The sequence below is a fragment of the Peromyscus californicus genome, unplaced genomic scaffold (genome assembly GCF_007827085.1).
Source record: "Peromyscus californicus insignis strain IS unplaced genomic scaffold, ASM782708v3 Scaffold_5__1_contigs__length_169319896, whole genome shotgun sequence".
NCBI lineage: Eukaryota > Metazoa > Chordata > Mammalia > Rodentia > Cricetidae > Peromyscus > Peromyscus californicus.
The window spans coordinates 37,638,608-37,657,240 of NW_026294573.1; the positions used below are offsets into that span (position 1 = coordinate 37,638,608).

At 44.1% G+C, this 18,633-nt stretch overlaps 2 protein-coding genes across 4 annotated transcripts in view; one reads left to right on the forward strand and one right to left on the reverse strand.

Moving 5' to 3' along the window:
* The window catches only part of Pomgnt1 (protein O-linked mannose N-acetylglucosaminyltransferase 1 (beta 1,2-)), a 40,626-nt gene extending 39,467 nt beyond the window's left edge, over nt 1-1,159 (reverse strand). For all 3 annotated transcript variants that reach the window (XM_052715927.1, XM_052715923.1, XM_052715924.1), the window contains exon 1: nt 912-1,159. The gene's annotated coding sequence lies outside the window, so the exon portion shown is untranslated. The remainder of the gene's footprint in view (nt 1-911) is intronic.
* Nucleotides 1,160-1,370: 211 nt separating this feature from the next.
* Rad54l (RAD54 like) overlaps nt 1,371-18,633 on the forward strand; it is a 36,668-nt gene continuing 19,405 nt past the window's right edge. Inside the window, exons 1-4 of the mRNA XM_052715736.1 lie at nt 1,371-1,534; nt 1,693-1,943; nt 2,024-2,110; nt 4,648-4,758. Coding sequence (XP_052571696.1) covers nt 1,941-1,943; nt 2,024-2,110; nt 4,648-4,758 — 201 coding nt within the window. The 5' untranslated portion in view covers nt 1,371-1,534; nt 1,693-1,940. The remainder of the gene's footprint in view (nt 1,535-1,692; nt 1,944-2,023; nt 2,111-4,647; nt 4,759-18,633) is intronic.

Sequence of the window (18,633 nt, forward strand, 5' to 3'; positions counted from 1 at the left end):
CTCATGGCAATGAAGTTAACTTTTCGTTTTGTGATGTGTTTTTGCTTCTTTTAGTTGCTCACAGCCTCCTCTGCTCCCAGCAAGAGATTCCTAGGGAAATTCAAATTTCTTGGTTTCATTGTTTCCACAGTCTAAAAGCCAAAGAAGGGATACGTGTCTCTTTAGTATATCCTCATTCCTGCCAGACAGGCTGGTGACAGAGGATCCTAAGTTTAAGGCTAACTGGGTTACATAGCAAACCTTGTCTTAATCAATAACAAATGTTAGCAGTGATAGGAACTGAACCTATGGCCTGACGCTTGCTAAGTGAGTACTTACCACTGAGCTACAGTCCTAGCCCCTCCCCCAACAAACCAACCAACCCGCACAACAAAACAAAATGGGGACAACAAACCTACCTTATAGCTGAGGATATTAAATGGATTATTATAGCTAAGAAGATTCAAGTAGAGAGTGGTAAATGTCATTGTCATGGGTATGCTTTCAAAGTTAGTGAGTGTTTATTTAGGTGATGCATGGGACTGTGTGAAGTACTTTGTACACTTTTTTTTTCTTTCAGACAGGGTCTGTTACAGAGCCCTCAATGTCCTGAAGCTCACTCTGTAGACCAGGCCAGCCTCAAAGAGATCCTCCTGCCTCTGCTTCGTGAGTGCTAGGATTAAAGGCATGCACCAACAGACTCCGCCACTTTGCACATTTTTTTTTCACTTTGCACATTTTAATTCGCGTCTGAGAATAACCCTGTAGGGGAGGTACTATAATATTACTTAGATAAAGGGAAACAGGTTTTGAGAGAATGGGTGTTATGTCCAATTTGAAAATCACAACTCCGCCCCAGGAAACGGTGGCTTATTTCAAGACATCTCAGCCCAGCATCAACGCTCCCTCGATTGGCCTCTGGCCTTACCTACCTCCAGCTCCGACGTCTGCTCCAGGTCTGGCATAGGAAAGATACTCAGGGCTCTAAGAGCCCGGACCAAATTCCCAGAAATGTGCCGCCTTTCCTAATCTAGTTCAGGTAGCGAGTACTCCGCACGCTAGTTCGGCGCAAACCATACATTTGGTTCACCTGCTTGAGCCAAATTCAGCAGCCAGGAAGGCTGACAATCCTGCAAGCAGGAATCCTGTCACCTGCCGGTGGCACCCAACGGGCTGAGCCACGCCTCCTAGAGATCGGTTGAACCTCTAAGCGGAAATCCAAGACCCTTAGCAGCCTCAGCCCTAGGCCCGCCCCTTCCTTCAGGCGGGAACGTCGAGCGCCAAGATCACTGAACGCAGCCAATAGGGGAATTTGGCGGCAGGGTGGCGGGAGGTTCGATTGACACTGCCTGGAGGCTGTTAACGCGCGCTTCGGGAAGAGGAAGGTTAAGGGCAAGATACCGGAGATGCTCTCTAACTTTTCCTAAGATTCTCCTCCCCGCAACCTGAACCTTTTTACTGGCCCTCCCCGCGTTCCTGTTTAACTTCCCTCAAGTCTTTCCTGGGTCCCTACTTGACCTCCCTGAGATTGAGGTTTGGCATCAGTCCAGCGCTGGTAAATTCCCATCCCCCTCTCCAGGTGCCTTGCCTTCGTACTTAAGCCTCTACTTTTCTCGAGGCTAGTGATAACCCTTAGGGAGGCAGCCCAGCTAGGGACGTTTATTCTTATTCCACTTTCATCTGCAATTTCATCAGTCTCCTCTCCCATTCTAGTGCAAGCCTGGACTTGGACGTGCACTTTGGATTTCTTGAGCCTTGAATAACTGGCGACCGACATTCCTGGTTTGGACCCAAGTTCCAGCCCCTGATTGCGTCTCCTCCACCCATGACGACTCTTTAGACTTTCTTTTCAATGATATAGCAGCTCCCCTCTATAGCATGTCTTGGTCCTGCGTTGTCGGTTGCTGGGTGCTTTTAATTTAGCTGATGGATACTTGACATCTGATGCTTCTGGGCCCAGGATGGTAAGTGTGACCTTAAGCAGACTTGAGGGGCCTTTGCTGCAGGATCCCTGCAGGTACTTACTGACTGTTCTCCCTTACAGAGGAGGAGCTTAGCTCCCAGCCAGTTGGCCAGGAGGAAACCAGAAGGCAGATCATCTGATGATGAAGACTGGCAGCCTGAGACAGTAGTGAGTTTTCAAGGGAATAGGGAAAATGGGAATACAGGGCTGTCTGGACAGGAAAGGAGTCTGGAGATGGTTTCTGTGGTTCATAGTCATCTTCAGAAAGTATCTTTCATACATTTAGTGGCTTTTTTTTTTTTTTTTTTTTTGATACCGGGTTTCACCAGGTAGCTCAGACTGTGGTCTGTGGTCTGCCTCCCCAGACCTCCTGAAGTCACAGGCATGCATCAGCACATCTGGCACTTATTAATGAAAACTTACAATTACAATGTACCAGGCATTGCATAAGGTTAATAAAATTGTTGTCCTTCAGGTAGGTTCACTAGAAACTAATATAGCTTCGGTTTTCTTCATGGGAGGGGTATATTAAAACCAAGGAATGAGTTATGTTGGGTCCCAAATACTGCAAAAAGTGGGTGTGGTGCACACCTGTATTCTGTGTGCTTCCTTAGACTATATAGTGTATTCAGGCAGGCCTGGGATATGTGAAACCCTTCTTTTTTTTTTTTTTTTTCAAGACAGGATTTCTCTGATATCTCTGGCTGCCCCTGGAACTTGCTCTATAGACCAGGCTAGCCTCTGAATTTAGAGATCACCCTGCCTCTGCCTCCCAAGTGCAGGGATTAAAGGAATGTGCCACCATGCCTGTCTGGCACTTCTTTTTTAAAAATTTAATTTTTTTTTTGTCTTTTTGAGACAGGAGTTCTATATTATGTAGCTTTCTGACTGACCTTGAACTCACTATGTGTAGACTAGGCTGGCCTTGGACTCAGAGATCCATCTACCACTGCCTACTAAGTCTGGGATTAATGGTGTGGGCCACCAAACCTGTCTTAGAAGGCACTTCTTTTTGTTAGGGTCTGTGGATGGGTAAGGGCACGTGATGAGAAGGCGGCCTGGAAACTGTTTCAGGTGTGCCTTATAGAATCATCATGGATTCAGTCAGCTTGATGCACTGGCACAAATGAGCTCTTGCCTGATGGCTTAGGGTTAACTTTTTTTTTTTAAACTTCTTTTGGGGAGAGTGTATGTGCTATGACATTTAAGAGGAGAGTCAGTTATATCCTTCCACTGTGTGGGTTTAGGGATTGAACTCAGGTCACCAGGCTTCGTGGCAAGTCCATACTTGCGTAGCTGTTTTCAGACACCTCCCTCTCCCCCACCTTTTGCGACAGGGTCTCTCATATAGCTCAGCCCGGCCTCAAACTCGTGGTGTAGCTAACAGTGACTTTAAACGGTGAGCCTCCCCCTTTCACCTTCAGAGTAAACCGCCATGCCTGGCCTGGGGCTCATTAGCATTGCTGCTTTGCTACCTGTGTGAGAGAAACAACGGTTCTCTCTCACCATTCACAAAAATCTCAGAGTTGAACTTGGGGCAGCATTCTCTGCAGGTGAATAATGAATGGAGCTCTATTTGGGTGTTACTCCTGAAAGTCCTGCTTGTTTTTTGTTTGTTTGTTTGTTTTGAGACAGGGTCGAACTTCCTAGTCCAGCCTGGCCTCAGACTCACAGAGATCCACATGCTTCTGCCTCCTGAGGTAGCTGAGCCTAGTAAACATAATATCTTAGGGTTGCTGTGATAGTCATATGTGATAATACATGTTAAGAGTTCAGTGTGGGGGCTGGAGAGATAGCTCAGCAGTTAAGAACACTGGCTGCCAGGCGATCTCTGTGAGTTTGAGGCTAGCCTGGTCTACAGACTGAGATCCAGGACAGGCGCCAAAGCTACACAGAGAAACATTGTCTTGAACTCCCCCCTCCCCCCCCCCCCAAAAAAAGAATACTGGCTGCTTTTCTAGAGGACCTGGTTTCAATTCCCAGCATCCACGTGGCTGCTCAAGACTGTAACTCCAGTTCCAGGGGTTCTGATACCCTCACACAGACATACACACAGGCAAAACACCAATGCACATAAAATAAAAATAGATAAATTAGGGCTGGAGAGATGACTCAGAGGTTAAGAGCACTGACTGCTCTTTCAGAGGTCCTGAGTTCAATTCTCAGCACCCACATGGTGGTTCACAACCACTTAATGAGATCTGGTGTCCTCTTCTGGCATGCGGGCATATATGCAGATAGACTACTGTATATATAATAAATAAATAAATCTTTAAAAATATATATAAAGGAATTTCATTTAAAAAAAGAGTTTAGAGTGGTGCCTGAAATTAACTACCTTTGTTTTTGTTGATCCAGGATCTCATGTAGCCCAGGCTGGCCTCAAAGTTGCTATGTAGCCAAGGGTGAACTTGAACTCTTGATCCTCTTGCCTCCCTTGCCCAAATGCTGGGATTACAGGTGTGTGCTACCATATCTTGCTGGCACTTTTTTTTCGTGCCTGCTAGTACTGATTTTTATATTTGCTAGACAAAAACTCAACAACTGAGCAATGCTGCTAGCTTCCCTCAACCTTTCAGATACCTGGGACTACTCGTGTTCAGCACGACTCCTGTCTCTAATAAGCACTCAAGGGCTGATTGCCAGTAGGGTGGTCTCTGGGGCTGTCCAGGTGTTGCAATGTAACTTTCCGGTTTCTCTCCTAGACTCCTAAGAAACGAAAGTCCAGTAACGAGACCCAGTGTTTCCTGTCTCCTTTTCGGAAACCTTTGACTCAGTTAATCAACCGACCACCCTGTCTGGATAGCAGTCAACATGTAAGTCATAAGTACAACTGGCCTGTGTGTATGTGTATGTACCGAGTTCTTTTGCCTTGGATTCCTTCACAGCAGAGTGAACAGCTTGTCCCTAGCTTCTGTGTGATCTGCTGGGAAGTCTGCTTGAGTCTTTCCTTGTTTATAACTGTGTGGGTACCAGATCTAAAGTGGTTCAGCTTCCTAAATAAATGTGTCGAGGAGGAAGGTTGTAGCATTGATCAGATACTGTATATGGCGTTTTGTTTTGTTTTTTTCTTTCTTTCTTTCTTTCTTTCTTTCTTTCTTTCTTTCTCTCTCTCTCTCTCTCTCTCTCTCTCTCTCTCTCTCTCTCTTTCTGTCGTCTTTCTTTCTTTCTTTCTTTCTCTCTCTTTCTTTCTTTCTTGAGATAGTTGTTTCATGTAGGTTCAGGGTGGCCTTGAACTCTGTCAGAACTTTTATTAAGAGATGCAATGGTGGCACATGCCTTTTTTTTTTTTATTATTAAGAAATTTTCTATTCATTTTACATACCAACCACAGATCTTCCTCTCCTCCCTCCTCCCATCCCCCAGCCTTCCCCCACAACCCACCCCCATACCCACCTCCTCTAAGTCAAGGTCTCCCATGGAGAGTTAGCAGAGCCTGGTACATTCAGTTGAGGCAAGTCCAAGCCCCTCCTCCCTGCACCAAGGCTGTGCAAGGTGTCCCACCATAGGCACTGGGCTCCAAAAAGCCTGCTGATGCACCAGGGATGGATCCTGATCCCACTGCCTGGGGGCCCCCCAAACAGTTCAAGCTAAACAACTGTCTCACCTATCCAGAGGGCCTAGTCCAGTCCCATGGGGGCTACACAGCTATTGGTCCACAGTTCATGGGTTTCTACTAGTTTGGCTGGCCATTTCTATTCATTTTTCCATCATGATCTTGATTTCCCTTGCTCATAGAATCTCTCCTCTCTCTCATCGATTGGACTCCTGGAGCTTGGCCTGGTGCCCGGCCATGGATCTCTGCATCAGTCACTGGAGGAAGGCTCTATAATGACAGTTAGGGTAGTCACTAATCTGATTATGGGAGTAGGCCAGTTCAGGTACCCTCTTGACTATTGCTAGTAGTTTAAGGTAGGGATTCCTGGAACAATTCCCTTGTGGATTCCTGGGAACTTCCCTAGCACTCTCCCTATTCCCATGATGTCTTCATTTATCATGGTATCTCTTTCCTTGCTCTCCCATTCTGTCCCTGTTCCAGCTCGAACCTCCCATTCCCTTATGTTCTCATCCCTCATTCCTTGCTCTCCATTACCACCCCACCCACTCCCCACCCCCAGTTTGCTCATGTGGATCTCATCTATTTCTCCTTCACTGGGCGATCCATGTGTCCCTCTTATGTGTGTTCTCCTTGTTAGCTAGCTTCTCTGGAGCTGTGGGTTGTGTCTGGTTATCCTTGCTTTATATCTAGTATCCACTTATGAGTGAGTTCATACCATGTTTGTCCTTCTGAGTCTGGGTTACCTCATTCAGGATGATATTTTCTAGTTCCATCCATTTGCCTGCAAATTTCATGATATTCATGATATCATTGTTTTTTACTGCTGAGCAGTACTCCATTGTGTATATGTACCACATTTTCTTTATCCATTCTTTAGTTGGGGGGCATCTAGGTTGTTTCCAGGTTCTGGCTATTATGAATAATGCTGCTATGAACATAGTTCAGCAAGTGTCCTTGTGGTATGGTTGAGCATTCCTTGGGAATATGCCCAAGAGTAGTATAGCTGGGTCTTGAGGAAGACTGATTCCCAATTTTCTGAGAAATTGCCATACTGATTTCTAAAGTGGCTGTACGAGTTTGCACTCCCACCAACAGTGGAGGAGTGTTCCCCTTGTTCTACATACCAGTACTTAAGAGGCAGAGGCAGGCAGATCTCTGTGAGTTCGAGGCCAACCTGGTCTATAGAGTGAGTTCTAGGACAGCCAGGACTGTTTCACAGAGAAACCCTGTCTTGAAAAGCCAGAAAACGGGCTGAAGCGATGGCTCAGAGGTTAAGAGCACTGCTTGTTCTTCCAAAGGTCCTGAGTTCAATTCCTAGCAACCACATGGTGGCTCACAACCATCTGTAATGAGACCTGGTGCCCTCTTCTGGCCTGCAGAGATATGTGCACTGTATACATAATAAATAAATAAATAAATGAAAGAAAGAAAGAAAGAAAGAAAGAAAGAAAGAAAGAAAGAAAGAAAGAGAAAAGCCAAAAAACAAACAAAAAACCAAACCAAAAGCCGCTTATTTATTTATATATGTACGGGTATTTTGCTGGCATGTATGTCTGTACATCATGTGTGTACCTGGTGCCTGCAGAGGCCAGAAGAGGGTATCAGATCCCCTAGAATAGGAGTTACAGACATCTATGACCTGCCTAACGTGGGTGCTGGGATTTGAACCCTGGTCCTCTGGAAGAACAGCCAGTGGTCTAGCCCCAGCCATAAACTTTTAATCCTCTTTCCTCTACCTCCTGGATGCTGGATTATAGGTGCCTGCCAACAAACTTGGTTTTTTCATGGCTTAGAAAGTACTAGAGTCCCATAGCTTTTATTGTTTCCTCTAGTAATCAACTTCTCACCATGACAGGGTCTTACATTATTTTGCACAACTTTCTTCTTTTGTTTTTTCTAGACTGGGTATGCTTGTGTAACCTTGACTGTCCTGGAACTAGCTCTGTAAACCAGGCTGGCCTCGAACTCACAGAGATCTGCCTGCCTCTGCCTTCTGAGTGCTGGGATCAAAGGCGTACCACACCACCTCCTGGCTTTTTCTTTTCTTTTCTTTTCTTTCTTTTTTTTTTTTTTTTCAAGACAAGATCAAGACCAGCCTTGGCTGGTCTGACTAAACTCAGAGATTTACATGCCTCTGCCTCCTGAGTATTGGGATTAAAGGTGTGCTCTACCACACCTGGCTTTTTTTTTTTAATTATTGCACATGTTTTTATTTGTGTTTCTCCAAGCATGTGTGTATATGTATGGGCATGCGTGCCATACATATGTGGAGGTCAGAGGATAACTTCTGAGAGTTGATTTTTCTCATTTTACCATGTGGATTTCAGGGATTAAATTTAGGTTGACAAGTTTGGTGGCAAGTGCTGACCAGCCCAAGTTTTTCTCATTAAACTTTCTGAGAAATGTTTGGAAGGAAAATGGGAATATATAACTGAATTTAGCCATTTGTGTATTCAGCAAGCATTTAAAAGTACTTTTGTATGATAGTGGGCATTGGAAATAGAACCTGGGGCCTCTGCAAGAGCAATAAGTGCTCCTAAGCCATCTCTCCAGCACCGACCTCTTGCTTTTTGTGTTGAGTGTTTTTTTTTTTCTTCCAAAAGAATCCTGTTATGTGATCTTTAATCCTCTAGAACAGTTTTCATTAGGCTTTGTTCAAGTTGTCCCATGAGTGCCTTAAATGGCTTCACAGTTTAGAGCCTGTGAATGGCTGAAATTTGAAGGGCATGCTAAATTAACTTCTGATGATTCTGAAAAGTTATCTGGGTGAAAGGAGTAAGAGAGAGTTTAGTTGAGCAGCCTGAGGAAAGCCTGGCCACAGACTGAGGCAGCTCTTGAAAGGTGTTTGCTGAGTTGGTCAGGTGGAGATGTGGGAAGTTGGCAGGTAGAGAGAGATGGTAGGTGGGGTGGACAGCTGTGTACAGTCCCAGAGTGAAAGGCCTCTTTGTAAGCCATGTTGTGGGAGTCTGGGCTTTATTCTAAGGCTACTGAGGATTTTTGAAGTTTTTTTGTTTTGTTTTTAATATATATATGTTTGTGTTGTGTGGATAGTCACAGGTATATGTATGCCCACCAAAGCCAGAAGAGAGCATCAGATCCTTGGAGCTAGAGTTACAGGCAGCTCTGTGCTGCCTGATGTGGGTGTTGGGAACTGAACTCTGCTCTGCTAGAATAGCAGCAAGTGCTATTAACCGCTGAGCTATCTCTACCTCTTTGAAGTTTTAAGTGGGGGTAGGAGGTATGCAGTGGCGCAGAAACTCCATTTGAATGAGGAAGGAGATGGAAAAGCCAGAAAGAAGGTGGAAGTAGTGCCAGGCATGGTACCACACGCCTTTAATCCCAGCACTTGGGAGGCAGAGGCAGGGGGATCTCTGTGAATTCAAGACTCAGCCTGGTCTACAGGGTGAGTTCCAGGACAGCCAGGGCTACACAGAGAGACCCTGTCTCAAAAACACAGAAAAACACACACACAAAAAGAAGGTGGAAATAGCAAGACAACAAAGGATGTGGCCTGGACTTGTGTGTCAGGAAAGTGGGAATAGGAAAAAGCAGCAAATATATATTAAGATGACATTAAATATTAGTATGTTTAATATATTTCTATACTGTAAGATATATAGAAAGACTCTGACAGAGGCAAAGGAGATGATACCGTTTACTGAGATAGGAAGCAGGAAGAAAGGCATTTGATGGGGGACATAAATAAGCATCTTAGTCACAGGACCTGTGATAAACTTAAGGGGCCCAGAGGATGCTTTCGTTCTTTTTAATCGTTAATTTTATTGTTTTCATGTTTTCTAATCAGTATACTAAGGAGATATTTATGTACTTCATTAATTGCTTAAGTTCTGCTATCCAAATTTAAGCATGTGACCATATGATTACTTTAAACATAACAAAACTATTGGTTTAATAAAAGTAGCTCAATGTGCTTTTTTTTATTATTCATATATTTTTGTGCATGTGCGAGCATACATGTGTATGGTCACACTTATACATGTGTGCCTGGTACATATGTAGAGGTCAGATGACAACTGTGGGAGTCCACCCTGTGGGTTCTTAGGATCAAACTCAGGTCATCACACTTGGCAAGAGCCTTCACTTGTTAGCCATCTTGCTGGCCCAGCTCAATGTATGTAGCAGCAAGCTTACAGAAACATAACAGGAGTCACAGCAATAAATAACGTGTATCTTGGTCAGCTTCAAAAAAATTCCACGGATGGCCTACAGATACCATTTAATTGTTGTCAATAAGACATTTACATGTTTTGAGAAAATAAGAATGATGATGGCCTTGTACAGAAGAATTTAACAGGGTTATTTCTCACTCTTAGGGAGTTCTGGAATTTGATTCCTGAGAATTTTTTTTTTTTTTTTTTGGTTGTTTCTAGACAGGGTTTCTCTGTGTTGTTTTGGTGCCTGGGATTAAAGGTGTATGCCACCACCGCCTGGCTAACTTTTTTTTTTTTTTAAGATGGGGGTCTCTCTTGTGGCCCAGGATGGCCTCAACTCACAGAGATCCACCTGCCTCTGCCTCCTGAGTGCTAAGATCAAAGGTGTGTGTCACTAAACTCAGCTCTACTGAAACACTTTGATTTGCATTAAGACTTTGCATTTCTGCATTTTTATTAAAATTCACTCCTAAATGAGAATGGAAAACTGCTAATATCTGATTCCTAGCCCTATCTTTCTGCTTATAATCATATACTTAGGCACCTTCTGAATCCCATGAGAAAAATTTAGAACTACCAAATACTGAAAGAGGAGATTTATTTAATTTGTTTTTAGACTTTTTTGTTTTAAGAGAGCATCTCATAAAGCCCACACTGGCCTCAAACTTAATATAGCCGAGGGCAACCTTGATCTCCTGGCCCTCTTGCTTCTACCACCCAAATGTGAGGTTCCAGGCCTGCATCATCAAGCCTGGCTTGATTCTTTTTAGAATGAATATTTTTTGCATCATAGTAGATTCTTTGTCATGTTCTTGTTTTTTAATTTTATGTTCTTTGGTGTTTTGCCTGTATATATGTTTTGTGTGAAGGTGTCGGATCCCCTGGACCTGGAGTTACAGACAGTTGTGAGCTGCCGTGTGGGTGGTGGGAATTGAACCTGGGTCCTCTGGAAGAGCAGTCAGTGCTCTTAACTGTCGAGCCATCTCTCCAGCCAGCCCCCTTTGTCATGTTCTCAACCCCCTCTTTCCTTTCCTGTGTGCTACTGGTCCTCTCACAACTCCAGGTCCTTTTTTTGTTGTTGAGTTTTTTTTTTTCTTTTTCTTTTTCTTTTTTTTGGTTTTTTTGAGACAGGGTTTTTCTGTGTAGTGCTAGCTGTCCTGGAACTCTGTAGACCAGTCTGGCTTCGAACTTATAGAGATCCACCTGCCTCTGCCTCTGCCTCCTGAGTGCTCTCTGGGATTAAAGGTGTGAGCTAGTCCACTGCCCAGCTTGTTGATTTTTTTTTTTGAGACAGGGTTTCTCTGTTGTAGTCCTGGAGCTCACGTTGTAGACCAGGCTGGCCTCAAACTCAGACATCTTCCTACCTCTGCTGGGATTAAAGGCATGCACCACCAAGCCTGACTCTAATTATAGGTACTTTTTTTTTGTTTGTTTGTTTTTCTGTTTTTCGAGACAAGGTTTCTCTGTGTAGTTTTGGTGCCTGTCCTGGATCTCGCTCTGTAGACCAGGGTGGTTCGAACTCACTGAGATCTGCCTGGCTCTGCCTCCCGAGTGATGGGTGCATCACCACTGCCCGGCAAAATAGGTCCTTCAATATGCTCTGTACCAGGGGTTCTCAGCCTGTGGGTTGCAATCCCTTTGACAAACCTCTGCCTCCAAAACTATTTACATTTATAAATCATAACAGTAGCAAAATTACAGTTATAAAGTAGCAACAAAAATAATTTTATGGTTGTGGGTTCCCACAACATAGGGGACTGTATTAAAGGACTGAAGCATTAGGAAGGTTGAGAACCACTGCTCTATACTGAGCTGTAGCTCCAGTCCTTTTTTTCACTTTGTACTTTGAGATGTGATCTTACTAAGTTGCCAGGCTAGACTTGAACTTTTTGCTACTAGATGTCTCTTGGCATAATTGTTACACATTTAACAGGGATATTATCCCTGTTAAAGGCATGCACCCCCAGGCAGGTGGTGGCGCACGCCTTTAATCCTAGCACTGAGGAGGCAGAGGCAAGCGGATCTCTGTGAGTTGGAAGCTAGTCTGGTCTACAAGTTAATTCTAGGACAGGCTTGAAAGCTACACAGAGAAACTCAACACCCAACACCCAGGTGTGGTGGTACATTCTGTTAGTCCCAGTACTCAGAGGCAGACTCTCATTGTGTAGCCAAAGCTGACTTAATTCCTTTTAAAATAAGAAAGAAAAAAATTATATAGGCATGTGTACAGCCCATATTACAGTTGTCTGTTTACCAGTGAAGGCACGGGAATATTTTCTTGGCTTTTCTGTTTCAGACCTGTCCTGGTCTTCTTTAATAGACTTGTCTCTATTTCTAACACATCTTACACACACACACACACACACACACACACACACACACACACACACACACGGATATAATTTTCTTTCTTCTTTTAAAATGGAAAAAGAGACTCAAAAGGTAAAATTGTCTAGGTCTCACAAAAGCCTTAAGCTGGCCTTAGAGATGAAGACTTCAGCCTTGGACATGATGAATTTGAAGAGCCCTTACATATTTACTTTTGGAGGCTGTTGCAGATGTGTATGTAGGAGTATGGGATGGATTAGCGGGGCTGGGGAGATGGAAAAGAGCATTGGCTGCTTTTCCAGAGGTCTTGGTTCAATTCTCAACATCTACATAGTAGCTCAAGACTATCTGTAATTCCAGTTCCAGGGGTTCTGGTACCCTCACACAGACATACACATAGGCAAAACACCAATGCACATAAAATAAAAATAAGTAGATTAAAAAAAAAGAATAGATTAGGTGGTCTTTGGCAAAGAGATATTTGATATCTCAAAGTGTGTTGGATTGTCAGGGTGACTCTACAGTTGGAAGAGATTTGGGATTAAGTCCTGAGCCCTGAGGAACACTGACTTTTTAGAGCATTTAGGCAAAGGTGGAAACACCCACTGGGCTGAGCATGAGATTCCCAAGAAGTGCAGTAGTGGGAGAGTGGTCAGGACAGCATATTTGAGAGGAAAGAATGGTTAGCGTTGTTAAGATAAGAACGGAAACTTGTCCATTGGAATTAGAAGCATGCAGGCCATGGCCTTGTGCAGAGTCACTGAGGAGGAGTGGAAGACAGATTGGAGTGGGAGAGAAGAAGGAGAGGCATTAAATTCGTTCTGGAAGCTTGCCTGTGGAAGGGAGAGGTGAAAGAGTAAGGGCATTTTTGTTGTCCAGGTAACAGTGAGTGCTCATCAGGCTGGTGAGCAAGAACTAGCTGGAATAGAGCAGTTGAGGTGGGGAGATTGGGTATAACTGCTGAAATAGGAAACTCTTGGGTGTGGAGAGTGTGCTTCTCCCATCAGAAGGAAAGGACATTGTAGAACACTATCCTCCAAGCAAAATGGCCACCATCTTCATTAGATAAACTTGCTGTAGATAGGGCTTGAGGACTGGTGACGTTCTCTCTAAGAAGAAGGGAGATGGGGAGCGTGACTGGACCCCCATCTGGGGTTCCAGCCACTCCCAACCATTTGTGTGCAATTCTTCTCTAATTGTTGTGGATTATCAGCAACCAGTGGAACAAGCGAATGAGGGCATGTCTGTGCCACAGTTTGGTATTGCTAGACCAGATCCTCAGGGGTCTACTCGTGCCAAGTCCTGCTGCTGCTTTCCAGCTGATGGTTTTGGCTAAGAGTCTTCATAAATACGAACACCTCAGACAGTAACACAGCCTGCTCTTTGCCTACAGATCCTATGGCTTCTGAGTTCTATTGGAAATCTTTTAAAGTTTGGAATATAAATTCTTGGCTGCTTTGTGTCTAAATCTAGCCCCTCATCCTGATTTTTTATGTACTTACTTAAGTCTTCCTTTTCTTTTTGTTTCTTTCTTTTTTTTTTTTTTTTAAGAGTCTCAAGTTCCCTGGCTAGCCTGGAGTTCTGTAGATGAGGCAGGCTTGAATTCAGAGAATTGCCTGTCTCTCTCAAGTGCTGGGATTACAGGCACGTGCCAATAATCTTGAAAGTAACTTTTTAGTTTTAGAATTGTTTTATCAAATTCTTTTTTTTTCTTAATTTTATTTATGTATTTTTTTAGGTCTGAGTGCTCTGTCTGCATGTCCCCACATGCAAGAAGAGTTTATCAGATCCCACGGTTGTGAGCCACCATGTGGTTGCTGGGAATTGAACACAGGACCTCTAGAAGAGTAGCCAGTGCTCTTAACCACTGAATCATCCCTTCAGCCCTAGAATTGATATCAAATTCTAACAGAGTTCATTCCCTGCTTTTTCTATGATTTGATTTAGAGGGTTTTTTTTTTTTTTAATTTGACAAGCTTTTTCTGTGTAGCCCTGTCTGTCCTGGAACTCATCTCTCTCTCTCTCTCTCTCTCTCTCTCTCTCTCTCTCTCTCTCTCTCTCTCTCTCTCTCTCTCTCTGGACCAAACTGGCCTTGAACTCAGAGATCTGCCTTCCTGTGCCTCTCAAGTCAAGTGCTGGCATTAAAGGAGTGTACCACCACTGCCTAGCTTTAAATTTTTTTTTAAAGATTTATTTATTTATTTATTATGTATACAGTGTTCTGTCTGCATGTATCCCTGCAGGCTGGAAGAGGGCACCAGATCTCATTACAGATGGTTGTGAGCCACCATGTGGTTGCTGGGAATTGAACTCAGGACCTTTGGAAGAGCAAGCAGTGCTCTTAAACCTCTGAAGCATCTCTCCAGCCCCTAAATTTTTTTTTTTTAAGACTTAACTATTTTATTTTATATGTGGGGATGTTTTACCTTCATGCATATCTATGCAACACATGTATGTCTAGTGCCTTTAGAGGTCAGAAGAGGGCAAAGAATCTCCTGGAACTGGAGTTAAGGATGGTTGTGAGCCACCATGTGGTGCTGGGACTTGAACTTGGTCTTATGCAAGAGCACGAAGTACCCTGTTTTTTTGTTTGTTTTTAGAGACAGAGTTTCCCTGTGTAGCCCTGGCCGTCTTGGACCAGTCTGGCCTTAAACTCAGAGATTCCCCTGCCTCTGCCTCCTGAGTGTTCCTGGTGTGTCTGAGCCATTGCTTTAGCATTCCCACCCCCACCCCCCCTTTTTTTTAAACAAATTTTTGTAGCCTTGGTTGGAATTCACTCTGTAGACCAGACTGGTCTCAAACTCACAGAGATCTGCCTGCTTCTGCCTAAAGGTAGTTGTTGGTAGCATCTTTTTTTGTTGTCTCTGTAGGAGCTGGGATTATAGGTTACAGGTGTGAGCTGCTGCTCTGGACTCGACAGTTATGACAGGAGATAGAAACTGGTCAGGTAGGGAAGGAACCCCAAAGTAGCAGTTCCATTCCCTGCTGGAGGCCAGAAAGGGCACACAAATCCTGCCTCCTGTTTTCCTGTTATCTCCTGCACATCTGCCTAGAGCTGTAGATGACTGTGACTGAACTGGAAAGAGTTCATCTGGACTAATGATGACCAGTTCGTCCCCTGTCCCATTCCCCCCCCCCACCGCCCACCACCCACTTCTGCCATAAATTCTTTAAAATGCTCCCAGATTAGGTGCTTCAGTGGGACCCTATATCCTGGGACCACTCCTGCTTTATAGGAGCTCTGCTCACTCCTCCTCTCCTTTCATCCTTCTTTTTTTTTTAATATTTTTTTTGAGATTTGTTTATTTATTATGTATACAGAAGAGGGCACCAGATCTCATTACCGATGGTTGTGAGCCACCATGTGGGTGCTGGGAATTGAACTCAGGACCTCTGGAAGAGCAGTTGGTGTTCTTAACCTCTGAGCCATCTCTCCAGCCCCTCCTTTCATCCTTCTTAAACCCCTGTCCCCTCCCATGAATCTATACTAAGTTTCCCTCTGAAACTCACCCACAGGGACTGAAGAGATGGCTCAGCAGTTAAGAAGTTTCTGCTCTTGCAGAGGACCTGAGCTTGGTTCACAGATCCCAGGCAGCTCTGATATCTATAACTCTTAATTTGGTGATCTAGCACCCCTTTCTGGCCTCCCTTGGTACCAGGCATGCACACAGTGCACTTAAATATATTCAGGCAAAATACTCATAACACATAAAAATAAATAAATCTAAAAAAAGAAACCTCAGCTTCTGTATCTGAGAATTTAATTGTTTGAATTTTTTAAAAATATGTTTACGAGTGACCTGTCTTCATGCACACCACAAGAGGGCACCAGATCTCATTACAGATGGTTGTGAGCCATCATGTGGTTGCTGGGAATTGAACTCAGGACCTCTGGAAGAACAGTCAGTGCTCTTAACCTCTGAGCCATTTCTCTAGTTCCCTAATTGTTTGAATTTTTAAGACAATCTGAAAACTACTGTCTCAAGGTGGCTTGGTGGTTGCCAGGTTTTTTGGGATACTAGTCCCTGGAGTCAAGCTAAGATCCGAGAAGGGCTGTGAAATGACTCTCAAAAGACACTCCAATATTCTTGTATCATTAGCAAATTTTTTTTCTAAAGGCACCACTGTCTCATGTAACCAGGCTAGCCTTGAATTTACTGTGTAGCTGTGGATACCCTTGAACTCTGGGTCCTCCTGCTTCTCTGTGAGTGCTGTTATTACAGGCATGCATCCTCTGCCTGCCTGCCTTCCTTTCTTCCCTTCCTCCCTTCCTTTCTTCCCTTCCTCCCTTCCTTTCTTTCCTTCCTTCCTTCTTTCCTCCCTTCCTCCCTCCTCTCCCCCCTTCCCTTCCTCCCTCCCCTCCCCCCTTCCCTTCTTCCTTTCCTTTCCTTTCCCTTCTTTCCTTTCCATTCCTTTCTCCTTTCTTTGATTTTTTTTCAGACAGGGTTTCTCTGTGTAGCCCTGGCTGTCCTGGAACTCACTCTGTAGACCAGGCTGGCCTTGAACTTACAGAGATCTGCCTGCCTCTGCCTCCTGAATGTTGGGATGTCAAAGGCGCCTACTACCACCGCTGCCTGTAGGGCCCTGCACACTTTTTTCTTTTTTTGGTTAGTGTTTTTTTTTTTTTTTTTGAGACAGGGTTTCTTTGTGTAGTTTTGGTGCCTGTCATGGATCTTGCTCTGTAGACCAGGCTGGCCTTGAACTCACAGAGAACTACCTGGCTCTGCCTCCTGAGTGCTGGGATTAAAGGCATGCACCACCAACGCCTAGCTAGTGTTTTTTCTTAATGATTATCTTTGCTGTTCATAACTACAGTATTCATGCTAGTTAAGAAAATTTAATTCTTAATTTAAGAAAGAAATTAAAATCATAAATTTAGTCAGAGCCGGGCATGCTTGCATACTCCTAAAATCCCAGCAGTCTAGAAGCTGATGCAGGAGAATTGTGAGTTCAAGGCCAAACTGGATTCTATATAGATTTCTAGGCTAGCCTCAATGTAATGACACTGTTTGAAAAAAACAAAAGTTTTCTTCAGGTGGAAATAAACAGGATTTAGTATTTTGTCACATGATTTAGTGATGGTGATGTTCATTTACCCATTCTTTTAGTAGATCATAAAAATATTAAATATTTTTTGTAAAAAAGACATTGAGTTTCTAGAAATTTATAATCTGTATATGTAAAGAAATGGGTTAGAATATAAAGGTAAAAGTTTCACAGCAAGACAGGCTTGCCTTTGTCTTAAATTACCATTTGGCAGAAAGGAGTTTTTTTTATTAGGAGCCAAATGTGGTGGTTCATGCCTGGAATGCTAATGCTTGGGAGGTGGAAGCAGGAGGAGTGCTGTGAGTTCCAGGCAAGCCTGGGCAACAGTGAGACTCTGTCTCAAAAAAATAAATTTAACAGGGGCTGGCGAGATGGTTCAGCGGGAAAAGGAACTTGCCACCAAGCCTGATGGACCGGAGTTTGATCACCAGGAGCCACATGGTGGGAGGAGAGAACCCATTTCTATGTGTCATGCTGCATAGCACACACACAGAGAAACAAAACTTTAGGGTGTTTGCTCTTGATTGCTCCTGGCTCTCTTGCGTCCTAGCTGTGGCATTGCTAAGGTTCACAAGCTCTTATAATTCCCTGAATAATCCAGGTGTCTACCGATAAAGATCAAATGTTATTGTCATTTAGCTCATCGTTAATTCTCCTGTCTCTTCTTCCTCTTCCTCCCTCTGTCTCCTTCCTCCCCCTCCTTCCCTCCTCTTCTTCCCGTGGCTTTGCCTCATAGTTCATTTTGTAGTCTTGATTTCAGGCTAGCCCACACTGAGTCTTCCTTTCTAGGGCCTGCATGTATCTGCTTTCTGCACCTTTATCTTGATTGGTGTTTTTTGTTGATGAGCCTATCCTTTCTTGGTTTTTGTTTTTGTTTTTTTGAGACAGAGTTTCTCTGTGTAGCCCTGGCTGTCCTGGAACTCAATTTGTAGCCCAGGCTGGCCTCAAACTCACAGAGATCTGCCTGCCTCTGCCTCCTGAGTGCTGGGATTTGTGCTACCATGACCAACTTGAGCTTACCCTCTCCTTATGTCCTTTCCATGTTTTTCCCTGTCTTGGACCTTTCCATGGCAGGAAGCACTCCCTGGCTTTGGGGTGATATGCATGGCCATAAGTAAGAGGTTAAGTAAGAGGTCACAAGTAGAGTTCATAGAATCAGGAGTGTTCTCCATCTGTCATAGCTGTGTATGTATTGTGTGAGTGGAGGTGGCCTGTGCTGTGGCACTTATGGAAGTCAGAGGACGGACAGCTTGTGGGAATTTGTTCTCTCCCTGTGGATCCTGGGAGCCAACTCAGTTCATTGGTGTGACAGCAAGAATCTCTCTCTCTCTTTTTCTCTTTGTTTTTTGTTGTTTTTGTTTTTGTTTTTGTTTTTTTCGAGACAGGGTTTCTCTGTGTAGCTTTGCACCTTTCCTGGAACTCACTTGGTAGCCCAGGCTGGCCTCTAACTCACAGAGATCCACCTGGCTCTGCCTCCCGAGTCCTGGGATTAAAGGCATGTGCCACCACCGCCTGGCCTCTCTTTCTCTTTGTGTGAGAGACAGACAGACAGATAGACAGAGAGTATGTGAATGTGAATGTATGCC